The sequence below is a fragment of the Lissotriton helveticus genome, chromosome 6 (assembly GCF_964261635.1).
Source record: "Lissotriton helveticus chromosome 6, aLisHel1.1, whole genome shotgun sequence".
NCBI lineage: Eukaryota > Metazoa > Chordata > Amphibia > Caudata > Salamandridae > Lissotriton > Lissotriton helveticus.
This window is the reverse complement of record NC_136067.1, coordinates 1,040,994,934-1,041,013,571: the sequence shown is the minus strand read 5'-3', so window position 1 is coordinate 1,041,013,571 and position 18,638 is coordinate 1,040,994,934. Positions and strand designations below refer to the sequence as shown.

The following is an 18,638-nucleotide window of genomic DNA, read 5'->3' as shown; positions in this document are numbered from 1 at the left end:
AAAAACCATCTCATCCATATGCTGTAAGATGTTTGATAATACACCCAATGCCCTCCAGACACATAAGAGGAAAACCTTGGAAGGCACAGTCTGGTAAGCTGTCCTAAGCACCTCAGAGAAGTATCTATAGAAGCCATTCTGAGTTTAACCCAGTTATAAATTCCTCAAAGAATATATTACCACAGAATCACGCTTTTTAAAATGGATAGGGTATGGACCTCTACTTTTATCAGATGCAGCTCGACTGAAGGCTTGGTCCAGCATACGATCAGGTAGTGTCCCTCAATCAGCAGCTACTAGAGAGAAATAACTACAGAACTGAGGGCAATCATGAAAGAGACATACCACTCACCCCCTGACTTTATCATATTGGCCAGGCCAAGTGATACTGATCTCCAAAGGTCCAAGCTGTTGATTGGTGCAATGGGATTTATGATAGCAAAACGAGATATTGCTAGAATGTGAGCAACACCACTAGTCCAGACTAAACAAAGGTGGCAAACAGGTATGAATATGTGCATTGTAGCAGAGATTGGTGCATGAGGGGAGAGTGTGTCCATGAAAATTCGGGAAGGTGTGGAGTGGGCGAGAACACACTATGGGCTAGACTGCGGGGAATGTTCGCTATCGACCTGTAGCCTTAATCACATGGCGATCTGCTACATACACTAAATAATCTGGGAAGTGGGTGATACTGTGGTGGGGAAAGAATAGGTGGAATACAGTTAGGATGAACACATGGGTTCGAACGGGGAAGGAAACATGGATAATGCTTGAATGGGGATGGATTATACCAATCTGTACTGTACTGTGATGTTTGTATGCAACGATGTGGACAAACACCGTTTAACACTGAAAACATGAACGAACAAAGACATTAAAAAAACAATTAAGCTTGAAATTAGATTATAAAGCAGATCTCTTCAGTGAAACTTATTCTGCAAATTCCCACACAATTTAGAGCACTTTTGAAATGTGAAAAATATCTGTTCAGTTCTGCTTGCTAAGCAGAGAGAGGTTTATAAAGTTGGCAGTCAGGGGCCCGTGCTCTCCTGGCAAATGTCTATCAAAATTTGGGAAAATTCAAGAACCTGCGTGACTGAAATGAAGGCCACTTTTCGAGCAAAGGGTCTCGAAAAACCATTCACTGGAACAGAAACCTCTGAAAATGGACACATTATCGTTTTTCTATGGAGGATGCTCATAAATATGCTAATATGTATTAAATAATTTGTAATGTTGAGAAAAAAGTTACTTCCCTATAACAGTTTTGCAGGAAACAAGTTGTAGGTCTCAGAGTGTTTCATGTATGGTGCTGACTGCTACCTTGTAGGAGAATTATTAGCTGGAGAGAAGTGTTGAGATCATTATTCGGTCACTTACCACAGTGATTGGACCAAACAGTTGGAGGGGAGCAAAGAACACGGACCAAGCAGCTAAAGGGTTAGAGACCGCCCTAAAGGGGAAGTCTGAGACCTCATCCAGTAATGCCATATTTCCAACAACCCACTAAGAAATAAATTGACAAGAGAAGGGACGTCATTAGAAAGACTGGACAGAAGAAATGATGACAGCATTGGGAGGACTGGTGGAGAATGCAAACCACGTGTGTCAAGTGTTTAAAGGGCTACATCCAAGCGGGCGAGGGGTCAATTTTTCATTGTGCTAATGGGACGACCCAAGATTTTGTTTGGAAACTTACTACAGATACTTACCTCAAAAGGTAAGCAGCCTCATACAGAAGGACAATTTGTCTTAGATGAATGGCAACATCCGTGAAATATGTGAAAGGGGACTGAAAGCACTGGGCAAGCAAGTACTTGACTGCTGAATCTTTTGAAAAGTGAGCAAAATGAAATGAATGCCTGCATCTAATATAAGGCAAGGGAGGGCCGTCGCCACATGCTCACTGTGCGATTCATGTATGTGGAGTCAAAGGTGATTCATGGAACTCTATAAATCTGTGCACATCCCCAAACAAATTCCAAAGAAAAACGCTTTCTTTTCAGAAATGATCACCGGAATGCAGGCTTGTGAGTAATGTAAGCTCTAATATTATCTGGCCAACACTAGGGATAACACAGGTTGGTGCCAGTTTGGCTGGACAGTGTGCATATTACACTCTAATGAAAGGCTTCTGGGTCCCTTGGAGGAAGGAGCCAAAATCATCTTTTTCTGTGGGGTGGAGTCTAACGAACTGCGTGCTGTCCATCAGAGCTTGGAAGTGTTTGACATTTTGGTATCACCTACTCACTCTCCCTAATGGATTTTCTCCAATGGGGATTAGGAAGAGTAGGTTGAAGGGCCCATGTACCCCTTCAACTGGATTTGAGAGCAGCTCTGAGGGGTAAGCCAAGTAATTTTGCTCCACCACTGGAGGACACTAACAGTAGCAGCAGGGTATCAAGCTCGTCCCGTCACCCTGCAATTCAAGAAAGAGCTGAACATGTATCTTTTGAGGGATTACCTCGGCGGACACTGATATGAAACCCACAGCGTACTTGGCCTCACTGGCTGGAGAGAAAATGGATTACCATTCAAGCCACTGTGCAAACAAACTGAAACTGTTTCCATAACAATCACTTTTATGTGCGCAATTTATATTGTTCTCTACCCCTTGTTTATGCAATACCCCCATACCTCCCTCACTAGGCTTACGCTTTACAAGTACTAACACAGGACGCAGAAACTAAGTGATCGAGTTTTGTGAGGCAGTCACCGGGGGCCGGTATGATAAGGTTACACATATTCAATGAGTACATACAGATGTGACAGCGGTGCTGCCACATGGGGTTAATAAGATAGAAGGCACTCACAGCTGCACCAAGATGCGGTGAGGGAAAATCTCATCTGGAAAATATTCCCAAAGCGTAGTGCAAAGAGTAACTGAACAAACCACCCCATCAGAGACACAAGCAGAGACACAAGCACCGAAAAAAGGCCCCAGGAATTTCTGTGGGCATGGCTGAAGGCTGAGGCTCCTAGAATGACGAGTTTTTGGAGCTACCTAGGAGGTTCAGTGCTTGATTTAAGCCAGTAACCTCAAAAGAGTTAAAGGCTACGGGGAGGCATATATATGTGTAATGTAGTAGCACAATCCCAGTCCATGACTACCGGCCAGCTCATAGGAAAAATGGATGTTTCCGGTGTCCTCATAGGCAATAGATGTCATGGATTATTGTTCACCTATTAATTGATCAGGAAGTCAAAAGGGCCCTTGACAAATGAATCCAAAGAAACCCTATCCCTCTGCAAAGACTGATAAGAAGACAAAGAATTCAAAAATTGGTTGCCTAAGGCCTTAAAAATGTGCACTTCCTCTGAATAGGCTTGGGCTCTTGCAACCAATTTGTTCACAAACTAATTAGGCAATGCAAAGTCGATGAAAGGTACAACTAGCCTAGCCACACGGCTGAAAGCAGCTCATGAGGGTGTTAGATAGAGAATGGAACTGTGCACATTCAAATAAGGCGGTGGCACTCACCATGGTGCTTACCGCAGCACTAGAAGACTTTGAAGGTGTAAATAAAGCACCAGATCCCTTCCTCAATGAGGAGGAGGAAGACAAATAGGAAGAGAAGGAGGAAGACGAATAGAAAGAGAAAATGAATAGAAGAAGGAGGGGAAGAGTGGAATGAGTGTGAGTGTGTGAGAGAGATTGTATGCGTATGGCAGAGCTGGAGTAAGGGGTAGAGACAGATGTATGCTACTGTGCCATAGTCAAGATCATTCATGTATCACGCAAATCCTTTCAATTCAGCTGTCACATTGCCAATCTGAGCCAAATACAAAATGAGATGGCAACTCGAGGTCTCTCTCAGTCATATGCTGCTGGAACAAGACACACTCATACTCAGAAAGTTGCTTCATGATGTCCAGAAGCAACAGGTCTCCTAAAGAGATTGCAAGAGGAGGGGTTACTGACCTTGGGCTTCCTTCAGCAAAAATATGAAAGTCTAGAGGCCATCAGATCAAGGACGATACCTTGTCTTCCACAGCAACCTGCCCTCAACCACTATGCCTTCATTGGAGCAGCAACTGGTGCAAGAGAATATATAGGGGATCTGGATTCAAGCACTCCAAACAGGTCCTATATGGTTCAAATACCAATTACTGGCGCCCCCTGTCCCACCCCACCCCCACGGTATGGACAGCAACCGTGAATCCAGCTGAATGCACCTACAAACACACCAGAAAATAAGGAAGAAGAACCCGGGAAGCCAGTGGACGATAACCACAACTGTATCCCAACTTCAAAAGGTTTCGACAACAGCCTAGAGTGCTCTTCAGTACAAGCAGGTGGAGATGGTCCAATACCTTCCCTGCACACAAAGGTACTGGGCAGAGATTATGTCATAGGGGGTGGTGTCTTCATGGGAGATGTTCATGCATTTTTGGTTTCCTTTATAATCGACAATCCCGGGAGGGTCTCTTGCACTTCCATTTGTGAGGCGATAGTCCCAAGTCTAATGGAAAGAAGTGACGTGAACTAGTATCGGAGGGTTGAAACTATATACATATCCTCTACATATAACAGACCAGGGATTTAGCAGTTTTAGGTAATATTTTGACATGAAAATGAATACTCGTACAATATAGTAGTTGTTATAGTAGATTTGAACCGAACTTGGCTGCTTCACAATAACAGAAACTAAACAATATTAAAGAGTACTAAATAACTGTTTTGCTGATAGAATTGTCACATGAAAGTCCTTTTCAGCGTAAAATCTTGTGCTTGTTTTCTCGGTAGTGACCTTTGAGGACTATTGCTAGCTCATGCATCTTACAAGAGCATTCGTTTACAATCCTTATAAAACTGTGACTTTTATTCTGAGCGTATTGTGGATGTAAGTGAAGGCCAAAGGGTTTAATGTAACCTGCAAACACATTAGAAAACATATCACACCGTTACAGCATTAAGTTCGAGATATAAAATCACTGAGCCACAATGAGGCGGTAAATCTGGGTCCTTTCATTTTCAATAAGTGAAGGTAAAGAAAGGTCAAATCAGTCAGCCTGTGAGGAGGTGGGGGGGCAGATTTACCAAGGATTGCAGACATCTGAGCTGTGGAGATGTTTAGATTTTCACACTAGCAGTACTTTCTCAAGGATTTCTCCATTGTTGAAAAAAAATAACATAAATTGGGCACTACCTAAATTTGTCACTGTCCTTTATGCCTTTTACCTGTGCACCGAGGTCGTTGTAGAGAAGTTTCAAGGCGGTCAGCTGTTCATCCATTGATTTCGGGTTGTCAGTCTGCTGCTTCTGTACGATCTGGCGTCCCGTCTTGATTACAGTTTCCACCTCTAACTTCACCTCACTCAGGGTCTTATACATTTTCTAAGAAGGGAAGGGAAAGTAGTTCAGGGTTTCAAAAATTAAATTCAGCCATGAAAAAACATTTTTTATTTAGCCACACGATATAAAAGTCTATGAAAGTAAACTGACCTTTTGAGGTGTGGGAAATCACAAACCTTTGAAAACAATATGTAAAATATAACTATATGTCATGAAATGTACCTTTTTTTCTTTTGTCTTATATAGCGCAAACTCTACCCAAAGGTATCAGAGCGCTGTACATGAGCACCGGTTGAGTTACACAAGGACACATTACGTTTTTTGGGGCACGAGGAGAGTAAGCGATTTGCCCAGAATCACAGGATGTTTGAGCCTCCTACCAGACTAGAACCTGGTTCTCCAGCTTCAAAGTCGGCCGCTCTGGCCGTTAAGCCACATCTCAATACATGCATGCAAACTGAACGCAAGTTGATATCTTGGATACGACTGATTTAAAGAGAAAACGTCTCTCAGATGCACTTTTATTGTTCCTACAGCACATTCTGAGCTCGAATCAGTCTGTCTGATATGAAAATCATGTACAAGTTTGCACCCGCAAAACGTAAAATTCTCAAGATTGCACCCATTTAAATCATTTTACCAAGACTAGTTCAAGTCTCTCAGGAGACATTGCTTACGTTGTATATAACATCACAGAAACAGTCCTGCCATGAGTGCCTAGCCAGGGTCTAAACACTTTCAAAGTCATTTAAAAATCTCCAAGGGGCTTCAACACAGATGAGCTGGCTGGTGTACCAGCTGTGTGCATAGCCAGGGTAGAAGAGTCATTTAATTCTTCTCTCTCAGTGTGAGGCATGTATCAAAAAGCATCAGAGATGCAGACTGGCCTCCCAATGTTGTTAATTCACAGAACCTTTGATTCCATACAGCAGGAATACTGAAACCCGTAGAAATAACAGTCATGAAATGCAGCACACTTGTTGATATGGTTTTGACATGGCATGTCATCATTTCATCCGTCCCAGTATATCAAGTACTTGTGACATGTGGTATTTTTTTTAATGGAATAAGTACCCCACAGAGACTTTAATGATTCACAACAGATATGTTTTATACGATTAACAACACAGGGTACATGGGGGATAATATGGACTGAAAAAGCTTTTATGTTTGACAGAAAAGCAGTGCTGTGTGGCAAGTAATTATACGCATCAGTCAGGCTGTCGAAAATCTATAGAACACAGCCGTGTTCTCATTTGTAGGAAAACCAAAAGGTTAACTGTAAACAGTAAGATCCTTACAGAGGGAAAGAATCTGAGAGAAATCAAGAAAGGTGTCCTGCGGATAATATAGCAGGAAAACTAATGCTTAATTTGTGCAGACGGTGGGATCCAGATCTCATTTTTTGAGGTCCCGAACTTATTTTTCGACAACAAACTTTGAACAAGAGGAAGAATGGCAGGAAAAATGGAGAGAAAAGGAGGAATGGAAAGATAGAAAAAACAGCAACAAATGGAAAAAGAAGGGATGTGAACCCGCAAGAACAAAATAATGTTACAGCAAACGTAGGGTGTGGGAGGAAGGAGGTGGAATCAAGACTAGGCAGCCTTGGTATTCAGTGGGAGCAGAGCAGGGCTAATAAGTAAAACTTTATCTTTAGACTCATATATTAATTCTATTAAAATACAAATTAAACCCTGCTAGTAAATCCCTGGAGAAAGATACATTATTTTTACCTTCTGAGGGACGCAGGGATCGAATCATATACACCCTTTTTAAGTATATTCTATGTATGCTATACAGACTGTCCATGCGGTTATACCTTTTGTTGAACTAACTGAAAATATATGGAACAAAATATTGATTTTTTGAGTCTTGTTCGCTTCCCAGGATGCACTGACATCGTTAGATGCCAGTGATGAAATAGTCACAAATGGTCACAATACAAAGTGGTCTTGCATTGGGCAGTCACTGCATTTTATATAGGGTTAGACTGGACTACCAAATGTGTAGTCCGCCTTTGCTATCTAAACTTTAGAATTGTTGCAATATTCAATAAATATTACACTGCCCATGCAGCTGATTTTTGATCTGCCTTTCCTAGAACTTCTTCAAAACAAACATTACAGAATTCTGGAAAGAATGATCAAACCTCTTTCACAAACCGATAAGAGGATGCAGGTCACAATTTCTGGATTTGAGGAGTCCTACAAGGGCCCCACATGCAGGTTTAACGCACGGCTAGGTTTATGAATAAAAAACAATAATGCTTTTGTCGCCTTGCGAAGAATGTCATTGTTTTGAAGAGTGACAACAACCAGACCTAGAAAGGATCAAGGGAAGCTTACAAAGCAGGACCTTCTTCCCAAGTATCCACCTTCTGAAGCGATAAACGGAGAAAGGAAACTTTGCCATTCCCCCTGCAAAACTGAACCGAGTGGAAAGAACCCCCTTCCTCAAGGTTTGAAAAGCATTAAAATTTCTAGGAGCTAATCTGACTCTTAGAGCAAGCAGTGCAGAGATGAAATTTTATGATTTGTAATGTACTCTAATATATGCCTGGGAAGTTAACTAACCTTTCAGCTATATTTACTGTGCTATTGTACAATCCAACGGGTTTGTGCTGACCTTTTACCTAGTTAGGTGCTGCATAAATGTTGTGTGGTTTTCTCTGAAAACTAGCCTCATTTATTATGCATGAGGATTCTCAGAATAACAGCATGACTACCATTTTCTGCATGATAATTATGTATAAGGGTCATCCATTTCATCATCTTTGGCCAACATGACACAGCAAGGTAGAACCCCTTAGGGTACCTTTTGGGTATATAAGCACCATATCTTTGCTGGGGCAGGCAGAAGAGAAAGACTTCCATGCTGACACGAGACGCTGAGGCTCCTGCACGCAGACACTCCAGCACGCGGTGGTCTGACATCCCTTGCAGGGTGTCCAACTCAGGACCAAGATGGGGTTCTTAATTTTCTCACTTCCGGTAGCAAACAGAAACATGAAAACCCGACTTAGGCAATATGTCTGTCTAAACATGAGTTGGGTTAACCCTGCTCGTAACAAGACAAATTGCAATAGCTAGATAACTAGGATTCCAAAATGGGTCGGAAAGAAGAAACTCCTTGATTTAATGCATTCCTCAAGATCGACACTACAGAACCCGAAAAGGCACCTTAAAATGGTAGCCAATTACTTATTTGCATATAAATTCGCTTAGGTTGATAAACACTTTAAAAGAGAAAAGCCTGAAAACTGAAAGTTACAGTGTTAGGCATAAAATACCTAAAGAATTAACTCTGGTCAGTCTCGGACACATTTATTTTTCAATATGTCTTTCTATACCTAAAGGTCCATTGTTAATCGTTTTTGTTTAGCGGACAGCTACACAAACTAAATTTTGGCCCTTAGAATTTTAATTTTAAAAAAACATAGGGGATAAGACTTATTTTTTTTCCTAATGGAAACAGGGTGGGAGTGGGGGTGGATATCATAAATTAATGGGCAGTGGAATGAGGGCAGTGGGTGGCGAACAATGAACAGACAGCACGATGAGAGCCGGCCTGTTGGGAACACAGGACAGTGGGATGTGGGTGGGTGAGGGACGGGGGACAGTGGGATTTATTTGTTTGCAGGCTTATTTCCTTAGGTAATAAAGTGGCACAGACAAAGGGCAGCGAGATGAGGGTGGGTAGGGAAAAAACGAAACAGGAGGAGGGAGAGCGGGTCAGGGACAAACAGTGTAGGATGCGGTAAAACGGAGCAGGAGGAGGACGGGAGTGGGAGAAAAAACAGAGCAGTAGGATTGGAAAAACAGAGCAGTAGGAGGGCGGGGTTTTATGGAAAAACAGAGCATGGGGAAAGGAACAGAGGGAGGTTGAGCCGGTGAGGGGGAAATGGAGCAAGAGGCGGGTGGGCGGAGCCAAAAACAGAGCAGGGGGATGCGAAAAACAGAGCAGGAGTAGAGCGGGCGTGTGGGGAGAAAAACAGAGCAGGTGGGCGGGCGGAGTAAAAGAGAGGGAAGTAGAAGGGTGGGGAAAAATGGGAGCAGGACGACGGTGGGCAGGGGAAAAACTGAGCAGGTGGAGGGCAGGATGAATAAATGGAGCAGGAGGAGGGCATTGCTTGGAAAATGGGATCAGGAGGACGGCGGGGCAAAACAGGAGCAGGAGGAGGGTGGGTGGGGGTAAACAGGAGCAGGAGGAGGGCAGATAGGTAAAAGCATGGCAGGAGTGGGCAGGCGGGGGAAAAAACTGGGCAGGAAGATGGTGAGCAGGCAGCATGAAAATGAGAGCTGGAGGAGGGTCGGTAGGAGGAAAACGGGAGCAGGAGGTGGGCTGGCAGAAGGGAAATGGGAGCAGGAGGAGGGCAGGTGGGTGGGGGAACAAGCATTGGCATAGCCAATAGGTCCCGCCTTTAGGACCTTATAAGTGTTCAGTCATGCAACAGTTGTTGTTGTTGCACCAAGGATATTGTGCTTCATAACTAGATACTTATAAGGTCCCATAAGCTAAACCTATTGGATATGCCAATGCTTGTTTGTTTGTTTTACTAATTAAGCACTGCCTCAGCCTGCCTTCAGTCACAGCCATTTACCACATCCACTCACCCCAAAGGCCCTTAGAGACCCTCATCCTCGTTGTGAGCTGACAGACAAAACACGCTTCAGAGAGACATTTATCTATGCTTCTGACAACCATGACTCTTCCTTAGATAACTTGTAAAGTAGAGCCCTCGAACGCTGTCGATATCCAGTCCTTAGCTGGCCAAAAACATCCTGGTCTCCAGCGGCTAGGGAGGTAGTCCCTCCAAGCTACTTCACTGGGATTTGCTATTTCGGCAGATATATACTCCACATGGATATTTTCATGAGAAGCAGCAACATTGAGCGGTGCGAGCGCGTCCAGGGAAGGAGTATCCACAAACAGCCGCAGCCCGTGGAGGGAGTTGCGGTGGGGCAGGCAGGCGGGGCGGGGAAGGGGCAGGGTGGGGGGGGTGATAAACACCGGAATCTGGATGATTGCAGGTAAGTAAATAATTAAATTAATAAAACGAATTTCGTTACGTGCCCTGCATCGCATTTTTTACTTACCTGCAATCATCCAGATTCCGGTGTTTATCACCCCCCACCCTGCCCCTCCCCCGCCCCCGCCCTGCCTGCCTGCCCCATCGCAACTGCCTCCACGGGCCACGGCTGTCCACAAAGCACAAATGACTCATCTTTAATTCTCTCAAATTTTCCTACCTTTGCCGCTTGGCTTGTGCAATTTTGTATTCAAAGAGAAAATTCATAAAATTATAGCAGAGGACATTCAGAACAATTTCCCATAATGATGTAATTATGATAATTACTACTGTGATAATTACTATTGTACTTAGTACTTTTAACTTCTTGCTCTTTTTTATTGTAGTTGTTTATGTATTGCTATGATAGTCTTTTTAATACACAGTATTGAATACATTACAGATAATAAAAATATACTGTGTTTCTTTTAATATATGAGTTTATTGTTTTTCTGTTGAGCACTTCATTGAACATTGCAATTATAATTTAAAAATTGCCTAGGAAATATATCTACTCACATTGCTAATTCCCTGTCCTAGGAATTCCTTGATCTAGCATTCAGGGGGCCTTTGTTATTCACAAACAATTTCCCATAATGTCCATTAGTTTCAGACTGGAGGGGTCGCGGTTATTGACAGCTAAGCTTTCAGCAGCAAAGAATATGAAGCGGCCCCAATCCTTGTGAGGACATTAACACCGCAGTCACAGCGACACATTAGAAGAGGTACTCGTGTGCTTGTCTGTGAACAAACCCACCGGATAAAAGCGCCTTAATTGCCAGTGTAGCACCTATTAGCCCCCGAACCTCTTCCCTCAGGGTTCGATTTGAAAATGTGCTTCTGGTAAAAGTCAGACCACGGCTCATTAAAAAGTCCCGGGCAGAGGAGCACCGCTTAAAAAGGATGCCGGCTTCCCTCCTGTTCTTTGGGCTTTCATGGATCACAGAAATAGGATTGCGATGCCATGGTGACATTTTAAAAAGCCAGTGTTGTCAAGCAGAGGGTTTCCACCACGTGCACAAACTCGAGCCCGCTGCTGCAAAATAAAGAAATGTATCCAATGTATTCTAGGCAGAAACTAAACCCAGTATGTTTACAAGCGAGCAAGAGAAAGCTAATGGATGTTTTGACGCCAAAAAAAAAAAAAATAAGCAAGTACTGTAACTAAACGAGTGGTGCACGCGCAAGACAAAAAAGTGAAAGCTGAAACCTGATTTGGAACAGATGGCAGCCTGCGCGCTCCCCGCTGCAAATTAAAACAAGCCCATGCGTGCGAGAGCGAGCACCCGGCCATATGTTTTGAATTATCGCGTCCGTGTCTGGGCACGATAATTTAAAACATATAGCGCCCGTGCGGGTAACCGCAAGCAATAGGTCACACTTGCACGAGCGTGTGGTCAGCTTTTTGAAGCCCCCTTACAATAAGTCAAGCAGAGCCGCACGCATGCAAGACCTAAAAAGTGAGCAGGAGGAGTACGGGAGGCTGGGGGAAATAGGGAGCAGAAGGAGGGCGGGAGGGTGGGGGAAATAGGGAGCAGAAGGAGGGCGGGAGGGTGGGGGAAATAGGGAGCAGAAGGAGGGCGGGAGGGTGGGGGAAATAGGGAGCAGAAGGAGGGCGGGAGGGTGGGGGAAATAGGGAGCAGAAGGAGGGCGGGAGGGTGGGGGAAATAGGGAGCAGGAGGAGGGCGGGAGGGTGGGGGAAATAGGGAGCAGGAGGAGGGCGGGAGGGTGGGGGAAATAGGGAGCAGGAGGAGGGCGGGAGGGTGGGGGAAATAGGGAGCAGGAGGAGGGCGGGAGGGTGGGGGAAATAGGGAGCAGGAGGGCGGGAGAGTGGGGGAAATAGGGAGCAGGAGGAGGGCGGGAGGGTGGGGGAAATAGGGAGCAGGAGGAGGGCGGGAGGGTGGGGGAAATAGGGAGCAGGAGGAGGGCGGGAGGGTGGGGGAAATAGGGAGCAGGAGGAGGGCGGGGGAAATAGGGAGCAGGAGGAGGGCGGGAGAAATAGAGAGCAGGAGGAGGGTGGGCGGGTGGGGGGGAAACAAACCAGGACGAGGGTGGGGGGGGAACAAACCAGGAGGAGGGTGGGCGGGTGGGGGGGGAACAAACCAGGAGGAGGGTGGGCGGGTGGGGGGGAAACAAACCAGGAGGAGGGTGGGCGGGTGGGGGGGAAACAAACCAGGAGGAGGGTGGGCGGGTGGGGGGGAAACAAACCAGGAGGAGGGTGGGCGGGTGGTGGGGAACAAACCAGGAGGAGGGTGGGCGGGTGGGGGGGAACAAACCAGGAGGAGGGTGGGCGGGTGGGGGGGAACAAACCAGGAGGAGGGTGGGCGGGTGGGGGGGAACAAACCAGGAGGAGGGTGGGCGGGTGGGGGAAAACAAACTAGGAGGAGGGTGGGCGGGTGGAGGGGGAAAACAAACTAGGAGGTTTGGGGAAACAAACTAGGAGGAGGGTGGGTGGGTGGTGGGGAAAAACAAACTATGAGGAGGGTGGGCAGGTGGGGAAAAAAAACTAGGAGGGTGTGCGGGTGGGGGAAAAAAACTAGGAGGAGAGAGGGCGGTTAGGGGAAAAACAAACTAGGTGGAAGGTGGGGGGAAACAAACTAGGAGGAGGGTTAAAAACAAACTAGGAGGAGAATGGGCGGGTAAGGGGGAAAACAAACTAGGAGGAGGGTGGGCGGTGAAAACAAACTAGGATGAGGGTGGTCGGGTGGGGGGAAAAACAAACCAGGGGGAGGGTGGGCAGGTGGGGGGAAAAACAAACCAGGGGGAGGGTGGGCAGGTGGGGGGAAAAACAAACCAGGGGGAGGGTGGGCAGGTGGGGGGAAAAACAAACCAGGGGGAGGGTGGGCGGATGGGGGAAAAACAAACCAGGAGGAGGGTGGGAGGGTGGGGGAAAAACAAACCAGGAGGAGGGTGGGAGGGTGGGGGAAAAACAAACCAGGAGGAGGGTGGGAGGGTGGGGGAAAAACAAACCAGGAGGAGGGTGGGAGGGTGGGGGAAAAACAAACCAGGAGGAGGGTGGGAGGGTGGGGGAAAAACAAACCAGGAGGAGGGTGGGAGGGTGGGGGAAAAACAAACCAGGAGGAGGGTGGGCGGGTGGGGGAAAAACAAACCAGGAGGAGGGTGGGCGGGTGGGGGAAAAATAAACCAGGATGAGGGTGGGCGGGTGGGGGAAAAACAAACCAGGAGGAGGGTGGGCGGGTGGGGGAAAAACAAACCAGGAGGAGGGTGGGCGGGTGGGGGAAAAACAAACCAGGAGGAGGGTGGGCGGGTGGGCGAAAAACAAACCAGGAGGAGGGTGGGCGGGTGGGCGAAAAACAAACCAGGAGGAGGGTGGGCGGGTGGGGGAAAAACAAACCAGGAGGAGGGTGGGCGGGTGGGGGAAAAACAAACCAGGAGGAGGGTGGGCGGGTGGGGGAAAAACAAACCAGGAGGAGGGTGGGCGGGTGGGGGAAAAACAAACCAGGAGGAGGGTGGGCGGGTGGGGGAAAAACAAACCAGGAGGAGGGTGGGCGGGTGAGGGAAAAACAAACCAGGAGGAGGGTGGGCGGGTGAGGGAAAAACAAACCAGGAGGAGGGTGGTCGGGTGGGGGAAAAACAAACCAGGAGGAGGGTGGGCGGGTGGGGGAAAAACAAACCAGGAGGAGGGTGGGCGGGTGGGGGAAAAACAAACCAGGAGAAGGGTGGGCGGGTGGGGGAAAAACAAACTAGGAGGAGGGTGGGCGGGTGGGGGAAAAACAAACTAGGAGGAGGGTGGGCGGGTGGGGGAAAAACAAACTAAAACAAACTAGGAGGAGGGTGAGCGGGTGGGGGAAAAACAAACTAGGAGGAAGGTGGGCCGGTGGGGGGAAAACAAACTAGGAGGAGGGTGGGCAGGTGGGGGAAAAACAAACTAGGAGGAGGGTGGGCGGGTGGGGGAAAAACAAACTAGGAGGAGGGTGGGCGGGTGGGGGAAAAACAAACTAGGAGGAGGGTGGGCGGGTGGGGGAAAAACAAACTAGGAGGAGGGCGGGCGGGTGGGGAAAAACAAACTAGGAGGAGGGCGGGCGGGTGGGGGAAAACAAACTAGGAGGAGGGTGGGCGGGTGGGGGGAAAACAAACTAGGAGGAGGGTGGGCGGGTGGGGGGAAAACAAACTAGGAGGAGGGTGGGCGGGTGGGGGGAAAACAAACTAGGAGGAGGGTGGGCGGGTGGGGGAAAACAAACTAGGAGGAGGGTGGGCGGGTGTGGGGGAAAACAAACTAGGAGAAGGGTGGGCGGGTGGGGGGAAAACAAACTAGGAGAAGGGTGGGCGGGTGGGGGGAAATCAAACTAGGAGAAGGGTGGGCGGGTGGGGGGGAAATCAAACTAGGAGAAGGGTGGGCGGGTGGGGGGCAAACAAACTAGGAGAAGGGTGGGCGGGTGGCGGGGCAAACAAACTAGGAGAAGGGTGGGCGGGTGGGGGGGAAACAAACTAGGAGAAGGGTGGGCGGGTGGGGGGGAAACAAACTAGGAGAAGGGTGGGCGGGTGGGGGGGAAACAAACTAGGAGAAGGGTGGGCGGGTGGGGGGGGAAACAAACTAGGAGAAGGGTGGGCGGGTGGGGGGGGAAACAAACTAGGAGAAGGGTGGGCGGGTGGGGGGGGAAACAAACTAGGAGAAGGGTGGGCGGGTGGGGGGGGAAACAAACTAGGAGAAGGGTGGGCGGGTGGGGGGGGAAACAAACTAGGAGAAGGGTGGGCGGGTGGTGGGAAAAACAAACCAGGAGAAGGGTGTGCCGGTGGGGGGAAAAACAAACCAGGAGAATGGTGGGCGGGTGGGGGGAAAATCAAACCAGGAGGAGGGTGGGCGGGTGGGTGGAAAAACAAACCAGGAGGAGGTTGGGCGGGTGGGTGGAAAAACAAACCAGGAGGAGGGTGGGGGGGTGGGAGGAAAAACAAACCAGGAGGAGGGTGGGCGGGTGGGAGGAAAAACAAACCAGGAGGAGGGTGGGCGGGTGGGTGGAAAAACAAACCAGGAGGAGGGTGGGCGGGTGGGTGGAAAAACAAACCAGGAGGAGGGTGGGCGGGTGGGTGGAAAAACAAACCAGGAGGAGGGTGGGTGGTTGGGGATAAAAACAAACCAGGAGGAGGGTGGGCGGGTGTTGGGGTAAAAACATACCAGGAGGATGGGATAAAAACAAATCAGGAGGAGGGTGGGCGGGTGGGGGGATAAAAACAAATCAGGAGGAGGGTGGGCGGGTGGGGGGATAAAAACAAATCAGGAGGAGGGTGGGCGGGTGGGGGCATAAAAACAAACCAGGAGGAGGGTGGGCGGGTGGGGGGATAAAAACAAACCAGGAGGAGGGTGGGCGGGTGGGGGGATAAAAACAAACCAGGAGGAGGGTGGGCGGGTGGGGGGATAAAAACAAACCAGGAGGAGGGTGGGCGGGTGGGGGGATAAAAACAAACCAGGAGGAGGGTGGGCGGGTGGGGGGATAAAAACAAACCAGGAGGAGGGTGGGCGGGTGGGGGGATAAAAACAAACCAGGAGGAGGGTGGGCCGGTGGGGGGAAAAACAAACCAGGAGGAGGGTGGGCCGGTGGGGGGAAAAACAAACCATTGGGAGGAAATCAAACCAGGAGGAGGGTGGGCGGGTGGGGGGAAAAATTAATTAGGATTGGGGAAAAAAGAACCAGGAGGAGGATGGGTGGGGGAAAAAAAGAAGCAGGAGGAGGTTGGGTGGGTGGGGGAAAAACAAACCAGTTGGGGGAAATACAAACCAGGAGGAGGGTGGCAGAAGGTAGGGGAAAAGGAGGAGGGTGGGCGGGAGGTAGGGGTTGGGTTATTTATTCTCGTGGTGTCCTTGGTAGGCTAAAAAACCAACAGGTTGGTGAGTTACGTGAGGCTTTAATGTGCCAATGTAACTAATCACAGGTCGACATGTTTCAAGCTTGTAGTGTCTTAATGATCAATAGCGTTTCTTCAGGACCTATATATAAAGGGTGTGAAAAGTGCACGTCAATCTATAAAGGAAAAGAAAAAGGGTTTCAGGATGTTCTAGGCAGCCGCTGGAAGGGGTAGGTGCGGAGGCTCGAGCACCAAGCGACAACCATAACTTTGATGCTTGCACAACCAGCGCCGCTTAGCCTAAGGAGCCAGAACTTGATTACAGGGCACACATGGTAAGATCTACCTACAGAGATCACCTGACTACTCTAGGAACTAATTTCTAGAGTACTCCAATGGCCTGACAGGGTTATCATCCTGAAACCCTTTTTCTTTTTCTTTATAGATTGATGTGCACTTTTCACACCCTTTATTTGCGCAGAGAGGAGATTGCTGTCCTGTCTCCCTGCGGGCCGCTGCCGACACGCTTGGAGGAGTGGGTGACTACTTGGGGGCGGCAGATGACCCGGGAACCTTGTGCAGTGTAAAGAGCAGTGGGCCGCGAACACAGACGGCTCCTTCTGATGCCTGAATCGGTGAGAGGCGGCGGCCTGTGTGGTTGAGAAGCGGAGCGGGGAGCTACTCCTGTGCTGATCGGAGTGCTGCCTGGGTGAACGTTACAGAATACATTCACAAGGAGGTAGGGTGCTGGCTGTGCGATCCGGCCAGTACCGGTTGAGGCGAGTATATTTGGCCTGGAATCATCCCCTGGCATAGAGAGGGAAGACCTATGAGGGCTCCTGCAGGATGCATATGAGTGCTGCCTCCCTGAGCTGTGGGTGGTGATGCGCTTGCCGCAGTGAGTAGAGACAGGCAAGGGAGTGAAGCTGTTTAGACCCCCTGGGCGACCGATAACCACCTGGTGAGACTGCTGTTTGGTGCACATCTTCTAGGGGCAAGCACTTTACGGGCCCCCCCTCCGGCTTTTCCTTTTTCCTTCGCCAGGGGTTGAAATCTTGCTGTTGCCTTGCCACGCCAGCTCCAGCACAACGGAATAGCCTACGGGGGGGCTGCTACACTGCCACGCTGCCACGCTGAGTAAGTCGCCCGGGATTCCATTTCCCAGAGACCCCAGGGGCGCACACAAGCAGCGTCATTCTTCTGCGCCAGGAGGCGCTACAATTTCCCTGTAGGGCTCCCGAGCACGGGTCCCTGAAATCTTGCTGTTGCCCTGCCATGCCACGCCAGCTCCAGCACAACAGAGTAGCCCACGGGGGGCTGCTACACTGCCACGCTGCCACGCTGAGTAAGACGCCCGGGACTCCATTTCCCAGAGTCCCCACGGGCACACACTAGCAGCGTCATTCTACTGCGCCTGGTGGTGCTACAAATTCCCTGTAGGGCTCCCGCAGCGCGGGACGCGCGCGGGCGGGCCCGTCCATGCCCGTCAGAGCCAGGAAGAGGCGGGCGGGGCCACACCACTTGGCTCTTGGCTTTGGCCTCATATTTGCAGCTTGAGAAGTCAAATGGCGGTAAATCAGGGACCAGGGAGCATACAGCCACCGCACCAAAAATACAGGGGACATCGACACTTGATGGATACTTGATACGAGCAACAAAGGCAATAGAGAAGGAGATATTAACGGCGGAAAGAAGACTATCAAAGAAGGTGGCCGAGCAACCGATGTCACCCTAGCGGAAAGAGTTACTTTTAATATTATAGAGGCCATTGCTGGTAAAGAATTAGTGAACAAATCTCCACCACTCTCTATATTGGTCCCGGAGCCAACATATAGCCAGGGGTCCCCAGAACTGGTGTCTGTTCATTCAGAGATTCGCACGGAACAGAAAACAAGGGGAAAGACTAAAATTTTGAACCATCCTCCTCTACCAATACAAAGTCAAAGAAAAGCAGCAAAGGTCTAAGTGTGGGGCCTCAAACTCGGAGTAAACGCATTGATAACGCTAAGGATTCAGAGTCTCCCCTTCCCAATTCACCTGAGACATTAATTAGCCTCTTAGAAGAATCCCTGGCAAGAACTCTTTCCCCACTAATATTGAGACTGGACAAACTAGAGGCTGACATTAAATTGTTGTTAAATGCAGTAACAGGGATAAGGGTGGGATTGGTCGGGGAAGAGAGGGCTGGGCCTAATATGAATGTGGATGTAGAAGATACTCCTTAAAAATGTCATGATCTACCCAATCAGAGAATGGACTCTAGGGATCAAAACAACAGTCATTTGGAGTTGTACAATGGTGTTAGGACTGGAACGGAAACAATACCTGTGCTAAAGAAAACCCTAGAAACAGGCAATAGGTTAGACTGTCCCACAGGGAACAGGGGAAACAATTTATTACCCTCAGCTTTAGGTGAGAGGCAAGAAACCAATGCACCACCAGGGAAACCCCTGCCAACCAACCCGG

General features: G+C 48.6%; 1 protein-coding gene across 2 annotated transcripts in view; it reads right to left on the bottom strand.

The window, feature by feature from the left end:
• UTRN (utrophin) overlaps positions 1-18,638 on the bottom strand; it is a 1,532,463-nt gene that overhangs the window by 991,511 nt on the left and 522,314 nt on the right. For both annotated transcript variants that reach the window (XM_078648677.1, XM_078648678.1), the window contains one exon: positions 5,186-5,341. In XM_078648677.1, coding sequence (XP_078504803.1) covers positions 5,186-5,341 — 156 coding nt within the window. The remainder of the gene's footprint in view (positions 1-5,185; positions 5,342-18,638) is intronic.